The 20527-nt window shown below is 36.1% G+C and overlaps 1 protein-coding gene across 13 annotated transcripts in view; it reads right to left on the reverse strand.

Moving 5' to 3' along the window:
- SCLT1 (sodium channel and clathrin linker 1) overlaps positions 1-20527 on the reverse strand; it is a 215444-nt gene that overhangs the window by 153931 nt on the left and 40986 nt on the right. For 12 of the 13 annotated variants that reach the window (XM_063638194.1, XM_063638195.1, XM_063638193.1 and 9 more), the window contains 3 exons: positions 17395-17453; positions 16788-16860; positions 12455-12510 (listed from right to left, as the gene is read on the reverse strand). In XM_063638194.1, the coding sequence (XP_063494264.1) occupies positions 12455-12510; positions 16788-16860; positions 17395-17453 (188 nt within the window). Of the gene's footprint in view, positions 1-10026; positions 11540-12454; positions 12511-16787; positions 16861-17394; positions 17454-20527 lie in introns of those variants that run through there. The other variant, XM_055275882.2, reaches the window with a different exon arrangement.

Raw genomic sequence — 20527 nt, forward strand, 5'->3', positions numbered from 1 at the left:
GTTTCCCAGTTCTAGTTAAAATTCCACGTATATACTTATCATATATTCCTTATTACTTAAAATGACTCAAGCCTCTGTTTTTTACAGCAAAAAGATCTGGGTATGAATATATGTATATGTTTATATTTTTAATATATGAAATCATTCCTTCAATATTTATTGAGCAGTTTAATGTGTACCAAGCACTGTTCAGTGGTGATAGGTATACAGTGGTAGAAGAGACAAGGGTCCTGCTCTCACACATTCTAGTGGAAAAGACAAATAATAAGCAAGAAGATAAATAATTTCAGGTAGTAAACAGCCAAATAGGAACAGCTCCAGTCTGCAGCTCCCAGCAAGACCAACGCAGAAGGACGATGATTTCTGCATTTCCAACTGAGGTACTCAGTTCATCTCATCGGGACTGGTTAGGCAGTGGGTCAAACCCATGGAGGATGAGCAGAAGCAGGGTGGGGTGTCGCTTCACCCAGGAAGTGCAAGGAGTCGGGGAACTCCCTCCCATAGCCAAGAAAAGCTGTGAGGGAGTGGTTACTATGCTTTTCCCACGGTTTCTGCAATCTGCAGATCAGGAGATTCCTCCCTGTGCCTAAACCACCAGGGCCCTGAGTTTCAAGTACAAAACTGTGCGGCTGTTTCATACCCCAGTGGCGCCTGGAACGAGAGTGAGACAGAACCGTTTGCTCCCCTGGAAAGGGGGCTGAAGCCAGGGAGCCAAGTGGTCTTGCTCGGCGGGTCCAACTCCCACGGAGCCCAGCAAGCTAAGAACCACTGGCTTGAAATTTTGCTGCAAGCACAGCAGTCTGAAGTCCACCTGATATGATCAAGCTTGGTTGGGGGGAGGGGCATCCACCATTACTGAGGCTTGAATAGGCAGTTTTCCCCCCGACAGTGCTGAGGCTGGGAAGTCTGGGCTGGGCGTGGCAAAGCGGCTATGGCCAGACCACTTCTCTAGAGTCCTCCTAACTGGGCAGGACATCTCTGAAAGAAAGGTAACAGCCCCAGTTAGGGCCCTACAGACAAAATCCCCATTGCCCTAAGGAAGGGGCGGCTGTGGGCACAGCTTCAGCAGATTTAATCATTCCTGGCTGCCGGTTGTGAAGAAAGCAGCTGATCCTGACAAGAGGGATTCTCCCAGCACAGCGCACCAGCTCTGCTAAGGGACAGACTATCTCCTCAAAGGGGTCCCTGACTCCCATGCCTCCTGACAGGGAGAAACCTCCCAACAGGGGCTGACAGACATCTCATATAGGAGAGCTCCAGCTGGCATCAGGCCGGTGACTCTCTGGGATGGAGCAGGTAGCAATTTTTGCTGTTCTGCAGCCTCCACTAGAGATACCCAGGCAAACAGGTCTGGAGTGGACCTCCAGCAAACTGCAGCAGAGCTGCAGAAGAAGGGCCTGTTAGAAGAAAAACTAACAAACAGAAAGCAACAACATCAACATAAAAGACCCCCACACAAAAAACCCCATCCAAGCTCATCAGCCTCAAAAATCAAAGGTAGATAAATCCATGAAGATGAGGAAAAATCAGTGCAAAAACACTGAAAATTCCAAAAACCAGAATGCCTCTTCTGCTCCAAACGATTGCAACTCCTCTCCAACAAGAGCACAAAACTGGACAAAGAATGAGGTTAAAGAATTGACAGAAGTAGGCTTCAGAAGATGGGTAATAAAAAAACTCCTCTGCGCTAAAGGAGCATGTTCTAACCCAATGCAAGGAAGCCAGGAACCTTGATAAAAGTTTACAGGAACTGCTAACTAGAATAACCAGTTTAAAGAGGAACATAAATGACTTGATGGAGCTGAAAAACACAGCACGAGAACTTAGTGAAGCATACAAAAGTATCAATAGCCAAATCGATCAAACGGAAGAAAGGATATCACATACTGAACATCAATTTACTGAAATAAAATCTGAAGGAAAGATTAGAGAAAAAAGCATGAAAAGGAACGAACAAGGACTCCAAGAAATATGGGACTATGTGAAAAGACCAAACCTACGACTGATTGGGGAACCTGAAAGTGACAGGGAGAATGAAACCAAGTTGGAAAACGCTCCTCAGGATATCATCCAGGAGAACTTCCCCAACCTAGCAAGACAGGCCAACATTCAAATTCAGGAAATGCAGAGAACACCACTAAGATACTCCTTGAGAAGAGCAACCCCAAGTCACATAATCATTAGATTTTCCAAGGTTAAAATGAAGGAAAAAAATGTTAAGGGCAGCCAGAGAGAAAGGTCAGGTTACCTACAAAGGGAAACTCATGAGACTAACAGCAGATCTCTCTGCAGAAACCCTACAGGCCAGAAGAGAGTGGGGGCCAATATCCAACATTCTTAAAGAGAATAATTTTCAACCCAAAATTTCATACCCAGCCAAACTAAGCTTCATAAATGAAGGAGAAATAAAATCCTTTAAAGACAAGCAAATGCTGAGGGATTTTGTCACCACCACATCTGTCTTCCAAGAGCTCCTGAAGGAAGCACTAAATATGGAAAGGAAAAACCAGTACTAGCCACCGCAAAAACACAATAAAATATAAAGACCAATGACACTATGAAGAAACTGCATCAACTAATGTGCAGAATATCCAGCTAGCATCATGGCGACAGCATCAAATTCACACATAACAATATTAACCTTAAATGTAAATGGGCTAAATGCCCCAATTAAAACACACAGACTGGCAAATAGGATAAAGAGTCAAGACCCATTGGTGTGCTGTATTCAGGAGACCTATCTCATGTGTAAAGACACACATAGGCTCAAAATAAAGGGATGGAGGAATATTTACCAAGCAAAAAAAAAGCAAAGGTTGTAATCCTACTCTCTGATAAAACAGACTTTAAACCAACAGAGATCAAAAAAGTCGAAGAAGGGCATTACATAATGGTAAATGGATCAATCCAACAGGAAGAGCTAACTACCCTAAATATATGCGTACCAAATACAGGAGCAACCAGATTTGTAAAACAAGTTCTTACAGACCTACAAAGAGACTTAGACTCCCATACAATACTAGTGGGAGACTTTAACATCCCACTGTCAATATTAGATCAATAAAACAGAAAATTAACAAGGATATTCAAGACTTGAACTCAGCTCTGGACCAAGTGGACCTAATAGACATCTACAGAACTCTACACCCCACATCAACAGAATATACATTATTCTCAGCACCACATACCATGTATTCTAAAATAGGCTACATAATTGGAAGTAAAACACTCCTCAGCAAATGAAAAAGAATGGAGTTCACAACAAACAGTCTCTCAGACCACAGTGCAATCAAATTAGAACTCGGGATTAAGAAACTCACTCAAAACTGCACAACTACATGGAAACTAAACAACCTGTTCCTGAATGACTACTGGGTAAATAACAAAATTGAGACAGAAATCAAGAAGTTCTTTGAAACCAGTGAGAACAAAGACACAATGTACCATAATCTCTGGGACACAGCTAAAGCAGTGTTAAGAGGGAAATTTATAACACTAAATATGCCCACATCAGAAAGTGGGAAAGATCTAAAATCAACACCCTAACATTACAATTAAAATAACTAGAGAAGCAAGAGCAAACAAATGGAAAAGCTAGCAGAAGACAAGGAATAACTAAGATCAGAGCAGAACTGAAGGAGACAGAGACATGAAAAACTGCTCAAAAAATGAATGAATCCAGGAGCTGGTTTTTTGAAAATATTAACAATATAGACAGACCTCTAGCTAGACTAATAAAAAAGAGAGAAGAATCAAATAGACACAATAAAAAATGATAATGGGGATATCACCACTGATCCCACAGAAATAACAACTACCATTAGAAAATACTCTAAATATCTCTATGCAAATAAAATAGAAAATCTAGAAGTGGATAAATTTCTGAACATATACACCCTCCCAAGACTAAACCAGGAAGAAGTCGAATCCTTGAATAGACCAAAAACAAGGTCTAAAATTGAGGCAGTACTTAATAGCCTACCAACCAAAACAAGTCGAGGACCAGACAGATTCACAGCCGAATTCTACATCAATATTCTGTTGATGTGGGGTGTAGAGGAGCTGATACCGTTCCTTCTGAAACTATTCCAAACAATAGAAAAAGAGGGACTCCTCCCTAACTCATTTTATGAGGCCAGTGTCATCCTGATACCAACACCAGAGAGACAACAAAATTTCAGGCCAATATCCCCGATGAACATCGATGCGAAAATCCACAATAAAATACTAGCAAACCGAATCCAGCAGCACATCAAAAATCTTATCCACCAAGATCAAGTTGGCTTCATCCCTAGGATACAAGGCTGGTTCAACGTATGCAAATCAATAAGTGAAATTCATCACATAAACAGAACCAATGACAAAAACCACATGATTATCTCAATAGATGCAGAAAAGGCCTTTGATAAAATTCAACATCCTTCATGATAAAAACTCTCAATAAACTAGGTAGTAATGGAGCATTTCTCAAAATAGTAAGAGGTATTTATGAGAAACCCATAGCCAATATCATACTGAATGGGCAAAAGCTGAAAGTGTTCCCTTAGAAAACTGGCACATTACAAGGATGCCCTCTCTCACCACTCCTATTAAACACAGTATTGGAAGCTCTGGCCAGGGCAATCAGGCAAGAGAAAGAAATAAAGGATATTCAAATAGGAAGAGAGGAAGTCAAATTGTGTCTGTTTGACTACAACATGATTCTATATTTAGAAAACCCCATCGTCTCAGCCCAAAAACTCCTTAAGCTGATAAGCAACTTCAGCAAAGTCTCAGGATACCAAATTAATGTGCAAAATCAAAGGATTCCTATACAACAACAATAGACAAGCAGAGAGCCAAATCATGAGTGAACTCCCATTCACAATTGCTACAAAGAGAATAAAATACCTAGGAATCCAACTTACAAGGGATATGAAGGACCTCTTCAAGGAGAACTACAAACCACTGCTCAAGGAAATAAGGGAGGACACAAACAAATGGAAAAACATTCCATGCTCATGGATAGGAAGAATTAATATCGTGAAAATGGCCATAATGCCCAAAGTAATTTATAGATTCAATGCTATTCCCATCAAACTACCACTGACTTTCTTCACAGAATTAGAAAAAACACTTTAAATTTCATATGGAATCAAAAAAGAGCCCATATAGCCAAGACAATCCTAAGCAAAAAGAACAAACCTGGAGACAATCCTAAGCAAAAGGAATAAAGCTAATCAAAAAGATCATGCTACCTGACTTCAAACTATACTACAAAGCTACAGTAACCAAAACACCATGTTACTGGTATCAAATCAGATATATAGACCAATGGAACAGAACAGAGACCTCAGAAATAACACCACACATCTACAACCATCTGATCTTCAATAAACCTGACAAAAGCAAGCAATGGGGAAAGGATTCCCTATTTAACTAATGGTGCCAGGAAAACTGGCTAGCCATATGCAGTAAACTGAAACTGGACCCCTTCCTTACACCTTATACAAAAATTAACTCAAAATAAATTAAAGACTTAAATGTAAAACCCAAAACCATAAAAACCCTAGAAGAAAACCTAGGCAATACCATTCGGGACAAAGGCATGGGCAAAGACTTCATGACTAAAATACCAAAAGCAATTGCAACAAAAGCCAAAATTGACAAATGCGATCGAATTAAATGAAAGAGCTTCTGCACAGCAAAATAAACAATCATCAGAGTGAACAGGCAACCTACAGAATGGGAGAAAATTTTTGCAAGCTATCCATCTGACAAAGGTCTAATATCCACAATCTGCAAGGAACTTAAACAAATTTACAAGAAAAAAACAACCCCATCAAAAAGTGGGTGAAGGATATGAACAGACACTTCTCAAAAGAAGATATTTATACAGCCAACAAACATGAAAAACAGCTCATCATCACTGGTCATTAGAGAAATGCAAATCAGAACCACAATGAGAAACTATCTCACGCCAGTTAGAATGGCAATCATTAAAAAGCCAGGAAACAACAGATGCTGGTGAGGCTGTGGAGAAATAGGAACACCTTTACACTGTTGGTGGGAGTGTAAATTAGTTCAACCATTGTGGAAGACAGTGTGGCAATTCCTCAAGGATCTAGAACCAGAAATTCCATTTGATCCAGCAATCCCATTACTGTGTATATACCCAAAAAAATTATAAATTATTCTACCATCAAGACACATGTACACGTATGTTTACTGAAGCACTATTTACAATAGCAAAGACTAGGAACAACCCAAATGCCCATCAATGAGAAACTGGATAAAGAAAATGTGGCACATATACACCACAGAATACTATGCAGCCATAAAAAAGAATGAGTTCATGTCCTTTGCAGGGACACGGATGAAGCTGGAAGCCACCATTCTTAACAAACTAACACAGGAACAGAAAACCAAACACTGCATGTTCTCACTCATAGGTGGGAGGTGAACAATGAGAACACATGGACACAGGGAGGGGAACATCACACATTGGGGCCTATTCGGGGGTGGGGGGCAAGGGGAGGGAGAGCACTGGACAAATACCTAATGCATGTGGGGCTTAAAACCTGGATGATGGGTTGATAGGTGCAGCAAACCACCATGGCACATGTATACCTATGTAACAAACCTGCATGTTCTGCACATGTATCCCAGAACTTAAAAAAAAAAAAATTCAAATAGTAATAAGGTACTATGAATAAAACGAAATTGGATAATATAAAAATGAAAGAGGGGAGGGGTTGGAAAGAGCAGGGCTAGATAATGCGCTCAGGAATGCCTCCTTGATAAGAGACTGGATAAAGGGAAAAGTCCAGTCCTGTGCAGCTCTGGAGAAACACATTCGAGGAAGAAGAAACAAGTAAAAGGTCCTCAGGTTGAAACTAGTTTACCATGTTTAAGGAACTCAATGTAAGGTGACTTAAGACTAGTAACAAAATGAAGTTTGATGAGAGGTCTATACATACATAAATACAAAAACATAAACTCAATTATAAACCAAGACACATATAGAAACCAGGTTAGTTCTGGCTTTTCATGAGATTATTAAAAATAGATATTTAAAACTTCACAGTTAAAGCTTAGGCAGATAGGCTTCTGGCGGGCTTTGGGGAATGCTCTTCTTCACAGTATAATGACCTCAAGTACAAACGCCAGCACAGTGGTGTTGACCATGTAATCCCAGAGATTTCTTTTCTCTTTTTCACGCAAGAATAGATAAAACATTTACATCACATCTTCTGAAATTACATAAACAAATCAATTTGAAGGGAGGAGAATAACATTTTCTGGGCTAGCATTGAAAAATAATGGCTTTATTATTGTTTTTGTAAATACATACATGAACTCCTTCCCAAATTTCAAATAGATAATAAACATTTACTATACTGTATTCATAGGATATTGTCAGCACAAATGAATGGCATAATTAGGGAAAGTAAAATCAAATTTAATATCACACCATTGATTATCATTAGTCAAATTATGAAAGCACATCAATAAAAATAAGTGTTTAAAATAATTCCATTGTATAATGCTATTTAAATCTGGAACATATTTAGTTGTAATCTAAAAAAATAAATATCAGGCTATCAGAAAATAAAAAATAACAAGATGCCAAATATCACTACATACTAGATTCATATACTAACTACTTTATATACTAAATACTAACTTTATAATCTTGTTGAAGTTTTATGTCTCTGTGTTCTAAAGCTATATATATATATATATATGCCTAAATAAATATCTTAAGATAGTTTTAAATTTCAAAAAAAACTTTTTAGTGACTGTTAAAGACTAGTTTAAGAGATTCTGCAGTGAAAGAACATTCTATGTATTAGGGATTAGTAAGCTTTTTATGTAAAGGGCCAGAGAGTACATAAATATTTTAGGTTTTGTGAGCCATTCAATCTCTGTCACGACTATTCAATTTCATAGTCACATAAAACAAAGCAGTCATCGACGAGATTTAAATGACTAAGCATGGCTGTGATCCAATAAATTTGATTTATAAAAAGATGTGGCAGGCCAGATTTGACCCATGAGCTACAGTCTGTGAACCCCTGACAGATGTAATTAAATCTCTTTATCAGTAAACTTAGGCTACAAGTAATAAAACACCCAACAAATAAATAAGAATAGTCATTTCTGTATATTTTATTCACTAATGTATCTCAAAGCCTTAAATGGTGCCTGACATTTAGTAATCACTCAACGGTTGTGAATGACTATTTTCTTACTTTACCTAATATTAAGTTGGAAGGTATATAGTTCCAGATTTGCTTCAGTAGCTCAATAATGTCACTTAAGGACTTTGCAAAGGTTTCCTCAGGTTTCTCTTCTTCTAATCTTCTCATGTTGCTGATACCTACACTCATAGTTTAAAAATGGCTATTGCAGCTTCACACATCACTTTGTAAAATGACAAGGAGCAGGAAAAGGGGAAGGCTTTCTGTTAGGCAACAGGGGTACCTTAATGGCGCCGGTTCTGGGTTCTTCTCCCCTCCTTGACCGGGCACTGTCTGAACCCGCCAAAGGAGGGCCAATCAGAAAGAAGCATCTCCCGCCTTCCCTTGGGCCCGCCCCATGTAGGCCCAAGGGATATAAAACCCAGCACACCAGCAGCTCTCTCTCTCTCTCTTCTCTTCTCTCTCTCCCCCGCGTGACCTGACCTTTACCTCTCCAATAAAGATCTCTTGGCTGCCACCGGCGTCGTCTCTGACTAGCCTGTAGCCCTTCACTTTCTTTTTGCCCTCTCTCCTCTTATCAGAGAGAAAAACTTTTTCAGAAGCTCCACAAGAGACTTTCCTTTATATCTCACTGGCTAAAACTAGGTCACATGTCCACTTGCAAACCAATTCCTGGCAAAAAGACATAAAAACTGGTTTAGGTCAATGATTTACTATCTCAGGTTATGGAAGAAGCTCATCTTCCCTGAGCACATTGCCACTGGAACAAAATTAGGGTTATGTGACTATGTATGAAGGAAAAAAAACAGCTCTTGTATTGGCAACAGATGATGTCTTCCATACCCTCCATAGTAAAATAAAAAGGGACAACAATAAAATTTACTTTGTATTTACTTAGTATCAGAAAATGCTGTACATGTATTCATTCATTTACTCAATTATCTTACTCAATTTCCTTCCTCTGGAAAGCTATGAGAGGAGGAAAAAATAGTATTGAGAAAGAAACAAGACAAAACAAAACAAAAACCTCTATAATCTCAACATGAAATACATTTCAAGGATTTAAAAATGGAAGGGAGCATGATAATAATATGTATTTTTTTTACATTTTCCTCAGTCTGAGTTTTATAAAATGACTTCATTATTTCCTATTGTAGTAAATTCTCAGATAATATACTCTGATATGCAAATGTAAGTATTAAAATTTTTCCAAAATTCAGTAATGTGAAATTGCATACTTTTACATAATCCACAACTTTGCTGCCTTCCATTATTTAGACCTGTCCATGTATATATATTTAAGGTATTTTCTTTAAAAATAATAAATTCTTTTGATTTTGTAGTCCTTAGCCGCAATATATAATTAAAAGTAGGATGTTTCTTAACGACATAATTAGTAGAGTTCACTTTAAAACCTGATTAACACTTTCAAGTTACCAAGTGTCTTTAATAAACTTAGAATCCATTTTTTTGCACTTTCCTATTGTACTAGGAATAAACATACTCATGAGACATGACTGCATTACCATTAAATAGGTGAAGGCAGATTTTAAAGACTGGCTTCAAAAGACCTGCATATGAAAGGAATAATATAAAGTCCAATATAGGAAACAATTAAATGATTATCTCAACCATAAAATACCTTGTCTATTCTCAGCACATTAAAATACAAGCTTTATCTAAGTATATTGGTGATTCAGAAATCTTTATAATATTCTTTACTAGGAAGAGTACATTCCTGCTTAATAAGTATTTTGGAAAAGAATAGTAAATCATAAAATACTAAGATTAAAAAAAATTTCCCATGGGAAAAAAACAAAACTAAATGAGAAAAACCAAAAGACCAATTAAAAGATGTACTTTATTTTGCACTTCAGTAAACACTGACAGCTTAAATATGTGAAGTTTTTGGAAATTAGAAGGCAAGAAAACTAATGGAAAATACAAGGAAGAGAGAAAATCATGAAATAGCCAAAGGCAAGACAATTCCGTGGGTGTGCTATGTAATTTTAAGGAACAGCATGTATTCATTTAAATATAGCTACACTAAAATAAAAATAAATATAATAAAAATAAAAATAAAATTACTATATAATATAGAAAAATACAAATAAAATAATGTCAAACTTTAAAAGAGCCCATGTTTTGAATAAATTTAGAACTCAAAAACTTTTGGATTTTTAGTCTAGTTAAAAGTCAACAAAAAATGAAGTATCAGATTTCAGTCCAGTTATATGAATTTTACGGGTTAAAGTTAAGAAACTTGGTATGGAAAAGCTTTAAGCATTTTTTAGCAGCAAATATAAGAGAAGATCTCTATGACTTAGGCTGAGAAAGGACTTCTTACAGGAGATACAAAGAACAATAACCACAGGAGAAGAGTGAGAGATTTACTTTAAGTTAAAAAAAAAAAAAGAAAAAAATTCTGTTCATCAAACACACCACCATCTGGGAATATACATTTGAAACACCTATTATCGAATGCATTGTATGGACCACTGGCACTCATTATTTATTTCTGTCCCCTTCCATATTCTGGCCTCTGTCCCAGGGGCGGAAAGTCCAAAACTACATTGCCCAGATGTCTTGCAGCTGAAGTTGTGCATAAGATTAAAATTTTACCAGTGAGAGGCATTTAAGGGAGATATAGAAGGTAGAAGTGAGCTGAGATCATTTTTTCTGTTGATATGGTGGCTGGTAAGTAAAACTGGATAGACAAAAATGTCTCTTGTAGTCAATATCCTATGGCCCTTTTTCCAATATCAAGTCTCCAGTTTTATGGAAATGATGCTGCCATGGTAGTAATAGCGATGGTGGTAGCACCATAAATTCCTAACCTCAGGATTATAGTCTCTGAGGTGTAACTGTAAAACCAATGATTTAGTAGCACTTAAATATAAGTGAATTAAATCCTTTCTTGTTTGAAATTTCTAGAATGGTTATTGTTTACTGTGTTGAAACTGACTGGCACATCAACAAATTTTCAGAATACAGATCACATAATGCACTTTGACAATTTAATAAGAACAAGATAAGTAGAAATGGGGAAAATGTATGAACAAGCATTTTATGAGAAAAGAAAACCACATAGGTAAATAAACATATAAAAATGGTCAACAATGGGAGGCTGAGGCAGGCAGATCATGAGGTCAGGAGATCGAGACTATCCTGGCTAACACAGTGAAACCCCGTCTCTACTGAAAATACAAAAAAATTAGCTGGGCGTGGTGGCAGGCGCCTGTAGTCCCAGCTACTGGGGAGGCTGAGGCAGGAGAATGGTGCGAACCCGGGAGGCAGAGCTTGCAGTGAGCCAAGATCGCACCACTGCACTCCAGCCTGGGAGACAGAGCAAGACTCTGTCTCAAAAAAAAAAAAAAGTCAACAATATTAGCATTCAGGAAAATGCAAATTAAAACCACAATAAAAAAGTATTTAACAGCCAAAATGATGAAAATTAAGAAGCTTAATAAGAGCTACAGGTATTAAAAGACATAGATCAATATAAACTCATAAATATCACTGGTAAGAATGTAAATTGGTATACCTATTTTGGAAATTAAGTTGATATTATATTGCAAAATTGATATTCATATAACCTATAATCCAGCAACTTCCTTCCTTGAAACTCTTGCACTTGTGTATGTTATTGACTAAAAAAGTAAGTCCTAGAACACTAGATGATACCATTTTTATACAGTCTTTAAAAATATAAAACTAAAAAGTATATCTCTTGGAGATACACATACCTATAAAAAAACAGTAAAAGCAAAAGAATGATAAACACAAAATTCAAGATACTGTTTATCTCTGGCAGAGAGAAAGAGAAGGATGGGAAATGGAAGAAAAACATGGATAGATGCACCAGCACTGGCAACATTTTAACATTCAAGCTGAGTGGTGGGCTGAAAAGTTTTCATTTTATCAATATGTTTTCTAATATACATATATACTACATTATTGATTGCTAATATTGGTAAGGTGCTTATTTTGTACGCTACTCCAAGTACTTACTTTATCCCTTACAGTCAGCCCTATGAAATAGGTTCTATTATTATCTCTGATTTATAGAAGAGGACACAAAAGCAGAAAGGGAAGTAACCTGTCCAGGGTCACACAGCTAACAAGTAATCGAGCCAGGAGTCAAATAGAAAATCAGGCCCCAGGGTCCACATTCTTAACTATTAATACTATAGCTATCAAATATCAAATAACAAAAATAAAAGTTACCTAAGACAATAATAAAAGATAAAACCAATAGTTAATTGATTTACCTTTCATTTTCCTTGATGACATTTTCAAGTTGTAGTTTCATCTCACCCACCTGTTTCTGAAAGAATAAAACATGGTGTGGCAATACATTTTCCAGACAATCAGATCTCCATTAAGTAGACCACTCACGTAAGCAATCAGATTCTGACACTAGTCTACAGATACGAAAGACTTATTCTTTATTTCTAACAAAGGGATAATTAATATGGATAATTTACTAATAAACAGAACACAATAAAACATTCATTTTAAATAGAATATAAATAAAATAGAAATATTTTATGTAACATGGTGAGAAATGTTTATAAATGTAATTCCTATGACTTGTAGTTGTGAAAAACAGATGAAAGATATTCTGGAGTATGTCACTATAACAAATACCAGATGGTTCCTGTATCTTGAATGTATATCTTAGTTAATTCACCTCAGTTAAGATGAAGCTCATATAAGCATGTATATTTTTCTAGTATTTCAAAAGGCAAAATGCTAACAGTAAAGAAGAAAATAGAGGTCTTTTTTAGCAGTCATTCATTCAGTCTCTGATTCACCACCTTCATTAACTATCTAAACTCTCTGTACCATACAAGGCTGCTAAGGTAAACAGACATGCTTATTGAAAAATAGTAGGAAAGATGGTTAAAAAAAATCCTAACTAAAATACAAGGAAGAATAAAATGCACACTAGAAAGGGAATTAAATGAAGGTCTGATTAATGCTCTCTGAAGGAGTAAAAAGATGTTAGGATTTCAAAAGAAAAGAAAGAGCATTTAAAGTTGGCGAAAATATGAGTAAAAGCAAAATAGCAAAAAATAAGTAGTCAACTCTCAGTAAGTGTGAATGGGCAAATGGAGAGCACGCACACACACACACACACACACAAAACCCTGAATTTACATGTAAAAGCATGCAAAATCTCACTTAAAACTGTAACCAATTCATGATTGTCTATTAGTCTTGATGGTGCTTCCTAGGCTAAAGGAGAGAAGCTTATCCTGGAGTACACTTTCGCAAGGGCCAGGTGGAACAGGCAGTTCTGCAAGCCTTTTTCTCTCCCTTTCAACCAGAGAAGATCAAGGCAGCTTGGTCTAGGAGATCAGAATAGCAAATTCTAACTATAAATTTGGTTTGAAAAGTGAACTTTTCCAAGGTCCCCGTTATGCCTGAAACACAATTAAACTAACATGGATTAATTCACTAACAGATAATTGAGCACTGATCATATATGGACTGATACAGTGAGATATAAAATCAGAAAGACAGGTACAGGGTTTTAAGAATGCCATGGCAAGAGGTTTGGATTTATTGTAGCCATTATCTTAATTTTATAGTTTTTAAATAATTTTTTTTCCCCTAAGATGGGGTCTCACTGTCTCCTAAGGTGGAGTGTGAGGGCACGATCACAGCCCACTGCAGCCAATAAACTGATCTTTAAAAGTTGCAAAACTATCAGTGCATCTTAAAGAATATTTATTACTCTTAATTATGTAAGATATATTCAATAGCTAAGACTAAAGATGGATTGTAACACTCTCACTATAAATTCCTTACTGTAAAATATTTCAAAATATTTACATTTGGAAGGAAGTGAAATCCACACAGTATTTCTCACATCATCAAATTCTTCCCTACTATTTATATTTTCTGGCAGAAAATCGTCCATATAGAGAATTGCAGTGCTACTTTTCCTGCTTTGGAGATATACTATTTTTTGACTAGGTCAGTAAGTCATAAGAACTAATCCTTCTAATCACATCTATCTGAGCAACCATTCTTAGCTGTCAACATTTTTTTTTTCTCTAAAAGAAGGAGCAATTATTTTTATCATCAAAGACTCAGGCTTTCTAGCATAGTTTATCTCTCTCGTAATTAATTAAGTGATCAACCTTTGGCAGTAAAGAATGCAAAATGGAAAAACAAAGTTAAACATCTTAGTAAAATGGCTGATTAAAGAAATACATGAATCAGATTATAAAAAATTTAAAAGAATTTAATTTCAAGATAATTAGCTATCCTATGTTATAACAACCAAAGTACATAATATGTTATTATAGGAATTTAGAGAGAGTAAATTCAGCAGCAACTTTAAATTCACTAGTCCTGAAAACAAAAGCAAAATACCATTTGTGCAAAAGAGAGCTTTCTGTTGCTCTTTGTCAGCTAGGAAGATTAAAAGACATTACTGTGCTTGTCCTAAATTTAAATAACTACAGGCTAAAAAATACACAGTAAAGACCAGGAAGACTTTATGATAAAACAGACACTATAATTTTAATGAAATGCTTTTATTTGACATTTGGGTCTAAAGGACAACTTTATGTATTTGAGAAATAACCTTGGAAATGAAAGCCTACATAATTTCAAATGCAGTGAAAGAACCTCATTTTATTTTTAGAAATTGGAAGCATTATGTGTTCTTTTAGTAAAGCTACATATCAATGCATTAATTGATAAATAAGGGCTTGTTAAGCTAGCTCTAATCATCTTATTCCCATAAGCCCTGGCATTTAATCATTCATTAAATATTTAAGGGTCTACTATGTGCTACACTTGAAAGTACACAGTAGGATCCCTTCATGTCCGTGCATAAAAAGAAAAGGAAGTAAGGGAGAAAGTGCTTAGAGTCTGCCACACACACAGACCGATTCTGAGGAAATCAGTCTCAGGGGTTGCTTTAATATATTTTATTTATTTATTTTTTTGAGACAGAGTCTTACTCTGTTGCCCAGGCTGGAGTGCAGTGGCACGATCTCGGCTCACTGCAGCCTCTCCCTCCCAAGTTCAAGTGATTTCTCCTGCCTCAGCCTCCCGAGTAGCTGGGATTACAGGTCTGTGGCCACCAGACCTAGCTAATTTTTGTATTTTTAGTAGAGATGGGATTTCATTATGTTGACCAGGCTGGTCTCGAACTCCTGACCTCAAGTGATCTGCACGCCTTGTCCTCCCAAAGCGCTGGGATTACAGACGTGAGCTACCACACCTGGCCAGGCTGCTTTAATATAAAGTCATTACACTCTCTTCCATTTGCATTAATGAAAGCCAACCCTGCCACCCTTGCTACAACTGTATTTATCCAGGAATTGGTATCTAAACCAAATCCAATCATGAGTATATTCAAGCTCTAATAAAGAGAGGTCATTGCCTCCTAATAGGTTTAGCTTGAGACATATAAGTTCTATTTAAGAAATACTTCTATTATATGGTTATCCCAGTATCAGAAAGGTCAAAATTTTAGGTGAAAATGTTAAAAGACATTTTCAGATCAAAGGAACACATTATAAATATTAGGCATACTCTAAACATATAGCTCACTGAAACTCAAATTGTACCCTCAACAATTTTGTGCTATTATTCTAGTTCTCCATAAGCCCTGGGACCGAAAATGATAATCTATTCCGCAAGTAATGGGAGATGGAGACAGAATGAGGTAAGGAGGAAGGTCTGAAAGGATGAGAGACAGTTTTAGGTTAAAAAAAGACAGAGAGATGTAAGCAAACAATAATGACATTAAGAGATTCTTCTAAGCACCTAAGAAATAGCTCATGCAAGATAGCAAGAGCAAGGAAACACTGAATTAAAAGACAAAACTGAAGAGAGTATTTTTTTTCTTTGAGACAAGGTCCAGTTTTGTTGCCTAGACTGGAGTGCAGTGGCTTGACCACAGCCCACTAAAGCCTCGACCTCCCAGGCTCAAGCAATTCTCTCACTTCAGCCTTCTGAGTAGCTAGGACCACAGGTGCACACCACCACACCCAGCTAACTTCATTCCAGCACTTTGGGAGGCCAAGGCAGGCAGATCACGAGGTCAAGAGATCGAGACCATCCTGGCCAACATGGTGAAACTCCATCTCTACTAAAAACACAAAAATTAGCTGGGCATGGTGGCACATGCCTGTAATCCCAGCTACTCGGGAGGCTGAGGCAGGATAATCACTTGAACCAGGGAGTCAGAGGTTACAGAAAGCCGAGATCGCGCCACTGCACTCCAGCCTGGCAACAGAGTGAGATTCCATCTCAAAAATAAGAAAAGAAAAAAAAAGAGATGGGGTCTCACTACGTTACTCAGGCTGGTCTCAAGCTCCTAGGCACAAATGATCTTCCTGTCTCAGCCTCCCAAAGTGCTGGGATTATAGGCATGAGCCACCGCACCCAGCTAGAAGAGAATCTTTAAACATATGCACATATATACATTCACACACATTTACAGAGGGCCACCAATTGGTTAGTTACAGCAAATATTCTCTTTCTCATCAATGTCTTTTTAAAAAGACGGAGTCTATTTTACTTTTTATTTTCATAATAAAATATTACAAAAGCCTCATAACTATGATTTCATACCTGATAATATTTCAGCTGCCCATTTAGTTCTCCTAGGTGTTTATCATACTCAGTAATAAGAGGAGCTAAAAAGCTAAAAAAAAAAAAAGACAATAAAAAATATAGCATATTCTGTTCCATCTAGTTTAATAAATATATAACAAGTGAAATAAATTACACATAAAAATTTTATGTTTAGTTTACTCATGCAATTAAAACTTTTCCCTTTTTTCCAAAACCAGGAGTTTTAAATATTTCCACAATTAATATTTTGGACTGAAAAATTCTTTGTTGTGGAGTGGCTAGACTGTGCATTGAAGGATGTTTAACAGCATCCTTGGCATCTACCCATTAGATGGCAGCAGCAGCCTCACTTTCCACAGTAGTGACAAGCAAAAATGTTTCTAGACATTGCCAAATATCTTCTGGGGAAACAGGGAGTAAAGTCGTTCCTGTCTGAGAACTAATTTTGTTGACCCTGTAATACTTGCTTTTTCTTGTCAATTCAAGAACAAAGCATTTAAGTTTAATAACAGCAGACCATAAAACAAACATTCCTGATACTGAAAGAATTATTCTAATAATAATTAAATATAACTAAGAAAATATTATTCTGGTAATACTTTACCTTTGGTCAAATACTAGGTTTTCAAGTGTGTCGTCTCCTTCTCCTTGGCAGACAGCTTTCTATAAAAGAATGTACATCTTAAAATGTGTTCTCACATCATTCTAGCCAAAATTGATAGTGATATAATATTAAATGCAATTAAATTTTCATAACCTTAGAAACTATGTAATTCAAAATGAGAGAAAAAGAAAAAACAATAATCTCAATTTATACTGAAATGCATTTGGTATATTTAATACCCATGCATAATAAAAACCATTGGCAAATTAGAAATTTGAGGATTTTTTCTTAATTTGATAAAAATATCTGCCAGAAATCTACATCAATTATAATTTAAAGGTTGAAAAGCAAGATGGAAAGCTATTATTATTTACAAACAATTTGGCCATTTACCTAAAAACTCAGTATAATCTACCAATTATTAGAATTAGTAAGATAATACACTAAAAGTCACCAGACAGAAGATGAACACTTAAAAAAAAATTGGTAGCTTTTTCAAATACCAGCAATAATTAGAAAATGTAACTGAAAAAAATCCTATTCACTAGTATGACAAACAATATCTGGGAATAAAGCAAACAAAAAATGGTACAGGAGCTTATTGAGCAAATTAGCTTTACTAAAGGATATAAAAGGAAATCTAAACAAACATGGTAATATAACATTCAGGTATGTGTGGAACGGTCAATATTTTGAGAATGTCAGCTCTCTAAAATTCACTACAACTTCATTGCACTAAAAAATGAAGTTCCAATAGAATAATTTGTAAAACTTGATCTTAAATAAATCCTAAAGTTCCATGAATGAGTAAGTATGAAAAATTAGCCAAGATAATCTCACCAAAAAAAAAAAAAAGGAAAAGAAAAAGAAAGAGGGAAGAACTTGGTTACTACATAGCAAAACACCACAATGCTACAGCAATTTAAACAGTATGCTACAGGTACAGTAACAAACATAACAGTATAACAAACCCAGGAATAGATTCAAGCATTTATAGGTATGTGGTATATAAAGGAAGAGGAATTATAATTGAATGGACACAGTACTGCTATCCAACAAATAGTACTGGGTAACAAAACAAAATTAGCTTCTAGCACATACTAAATGGAAAAATAGAGATAAAAATCCAAATGTTGTTAAAATTTTAACAATTATTGCAAGAAAATGCATTATTGACCTTGAGTTAGACAATGCTTTCTTAACGTCACAAATGCAGAAATTTTTGTCTGTTTTGTTTGCAAATATCCCAAACAGTGCCTGCCATACTTTTTTGCTCAAATTACATTTGTTAACTGGAAGACACCCGGAGCAAAAAAATGGAAAGACTGACACATTTTACAACATCCAAATTTAAAACTTCTATACAGCTAAAGACACCAAAAGCAAAGTTAAAAGACCTATAGCATTCGTAACATGACCAGAAATTTTGTATCTATGGCATATGGAGAAACATTTAAACAAAAGATGTACGAGGTTTTTCAGTGGTGCCTTCACTATAAAACATAGCTAACAAAATGTCTTTTAACAGAATAAATAAAAAATGATACAATAGAATCCATAAGTAGTTCAAGAAATTAATTAAATTCATATGTATCAAAATATATATATCACAGAAAACAAAGAAATTATTTCTAGGGGTGGAAAGAAGAAAATAGGACAGAGAAGAAAGGTGCTCAAAGGGATCACTAAAAGCATCTGTAATGTTCTGGCTTTTGAAGGGAGAAAGTATTTATGATCACATACATATTAAAGAGCAATTTAAAAATATAACTCAAGCCTCTGAATTCTAAACTTTCACTTAATTAATTTTTAACATCTTATTCAGGTCCCAGGGCTTATGGAGAACTAGAATAATAGCACAAAATTGTTGAGGGTACAATTTGAGTTTCAGTGAGCTACATGTTTAGAGTATGCCTAATATTTATAACGTGTTTCTTTGATCTGAAAATGTCTTTTAACATTTTCACCTAAAATTTTGACCTTTCTGATACTGGGATAACCATATAATAGAAGTATTTCTTAAATACTTGTATGTCTCAAGCTAAACCTATCAGGAGGCAATGACCTCTCTTTATTAGAGCTTGAATATACTCATGATTGTATTTGGTTTAGATACCAATCCAATACCAATCTACTCATTCTCACCATTCTCTGCCTCTTTCATGGTATGTCTTTATTATTATTATTGTTCCTTGCTTATTTGCCTGTCTCTTCCTATAACTACAATCCATCCAATGGATAAGGACTATGAATTGTTTGTTCATCTTTGTATTATTTACTGTACCTCCCATGGGCCCTTACACGTAGTAGGTACAGACTCATTCTCATTCCTCATAATTGGTCTGTTCAGGTTTTCTATTTCTTCTACATTTAATCTTGGAAGGTTCTGGGAACTTATCCATTATTGCTAGGTTTTCTAATTTATTGACATATAATTGTTCACAATAGTCCCATTGATCCTTTGTATTTGTATTTCTTTTTTTTTTGAGAGGGAATCTCGCTCTGTCGCCCAGGCTGGAGTGCAGCGGCAGGATCTCGACTCACTGCAACCTCCACCTCTCAGGTTCAAGTGATTCTTGTGCCTCAGCCATCCAAGTAACTGAAATTACAGACACCAACCACCACGCCTGGCTAATTTTAGTATTTTTAGTAAAGACGGGGTTTCACCATGTTGGCCAGGCTGCTCTTAAACTGGCATCAGGTGATGCGCCCACTTTGGCCTCCCAAAGTGCTCGGATTACAGGCATGAGCCACCATGCCTGGCCCAATCCCTTGTGTTTCTGTGGTATCATAATGTCTCGTTTTTTCACTTCTGACTTTATTTGGATCTTTTCACGTTTTCCTTGGTTATTTTGCCATGGTTTGTTGTTTATCTTCTCAAATAATGAATTTTTCATTTTGTTGATCTTTCATATTGGTTTTTTAGTGCCAATTTTGTCTATTTCTACTCTGACATTTATTATTTCTTTCCCTATACTATTTTTTGTGTTTGATTTGTTCTTGCCTTTCTAGTTCCTTCAGATGTTTCATTAGGTTAATTGAAGTCTATTTTTTTGATGTAGGCATTTATTGCTATAAATTTACCTTTTTTGCTGTATCCCATTGTTTTTGGTATACTGTGTTTCCATTTTCA

This window comes from Symphalangus syndactylus, chromosome 4 (assembly GCF_028878055.3).
Source record: "Symphalangus syndactylus isolate Jambi chromosome 4, NHGRI_mSymSyn1-v2.1_pri, whole genome shotgun sequence".
Taxonomy (NCBI): Eukaryota; Metazoa; Chordata; class Mammalia; order Primates; family Hylobatidae; genus Symphalangus; species Symphalangus syndactylus.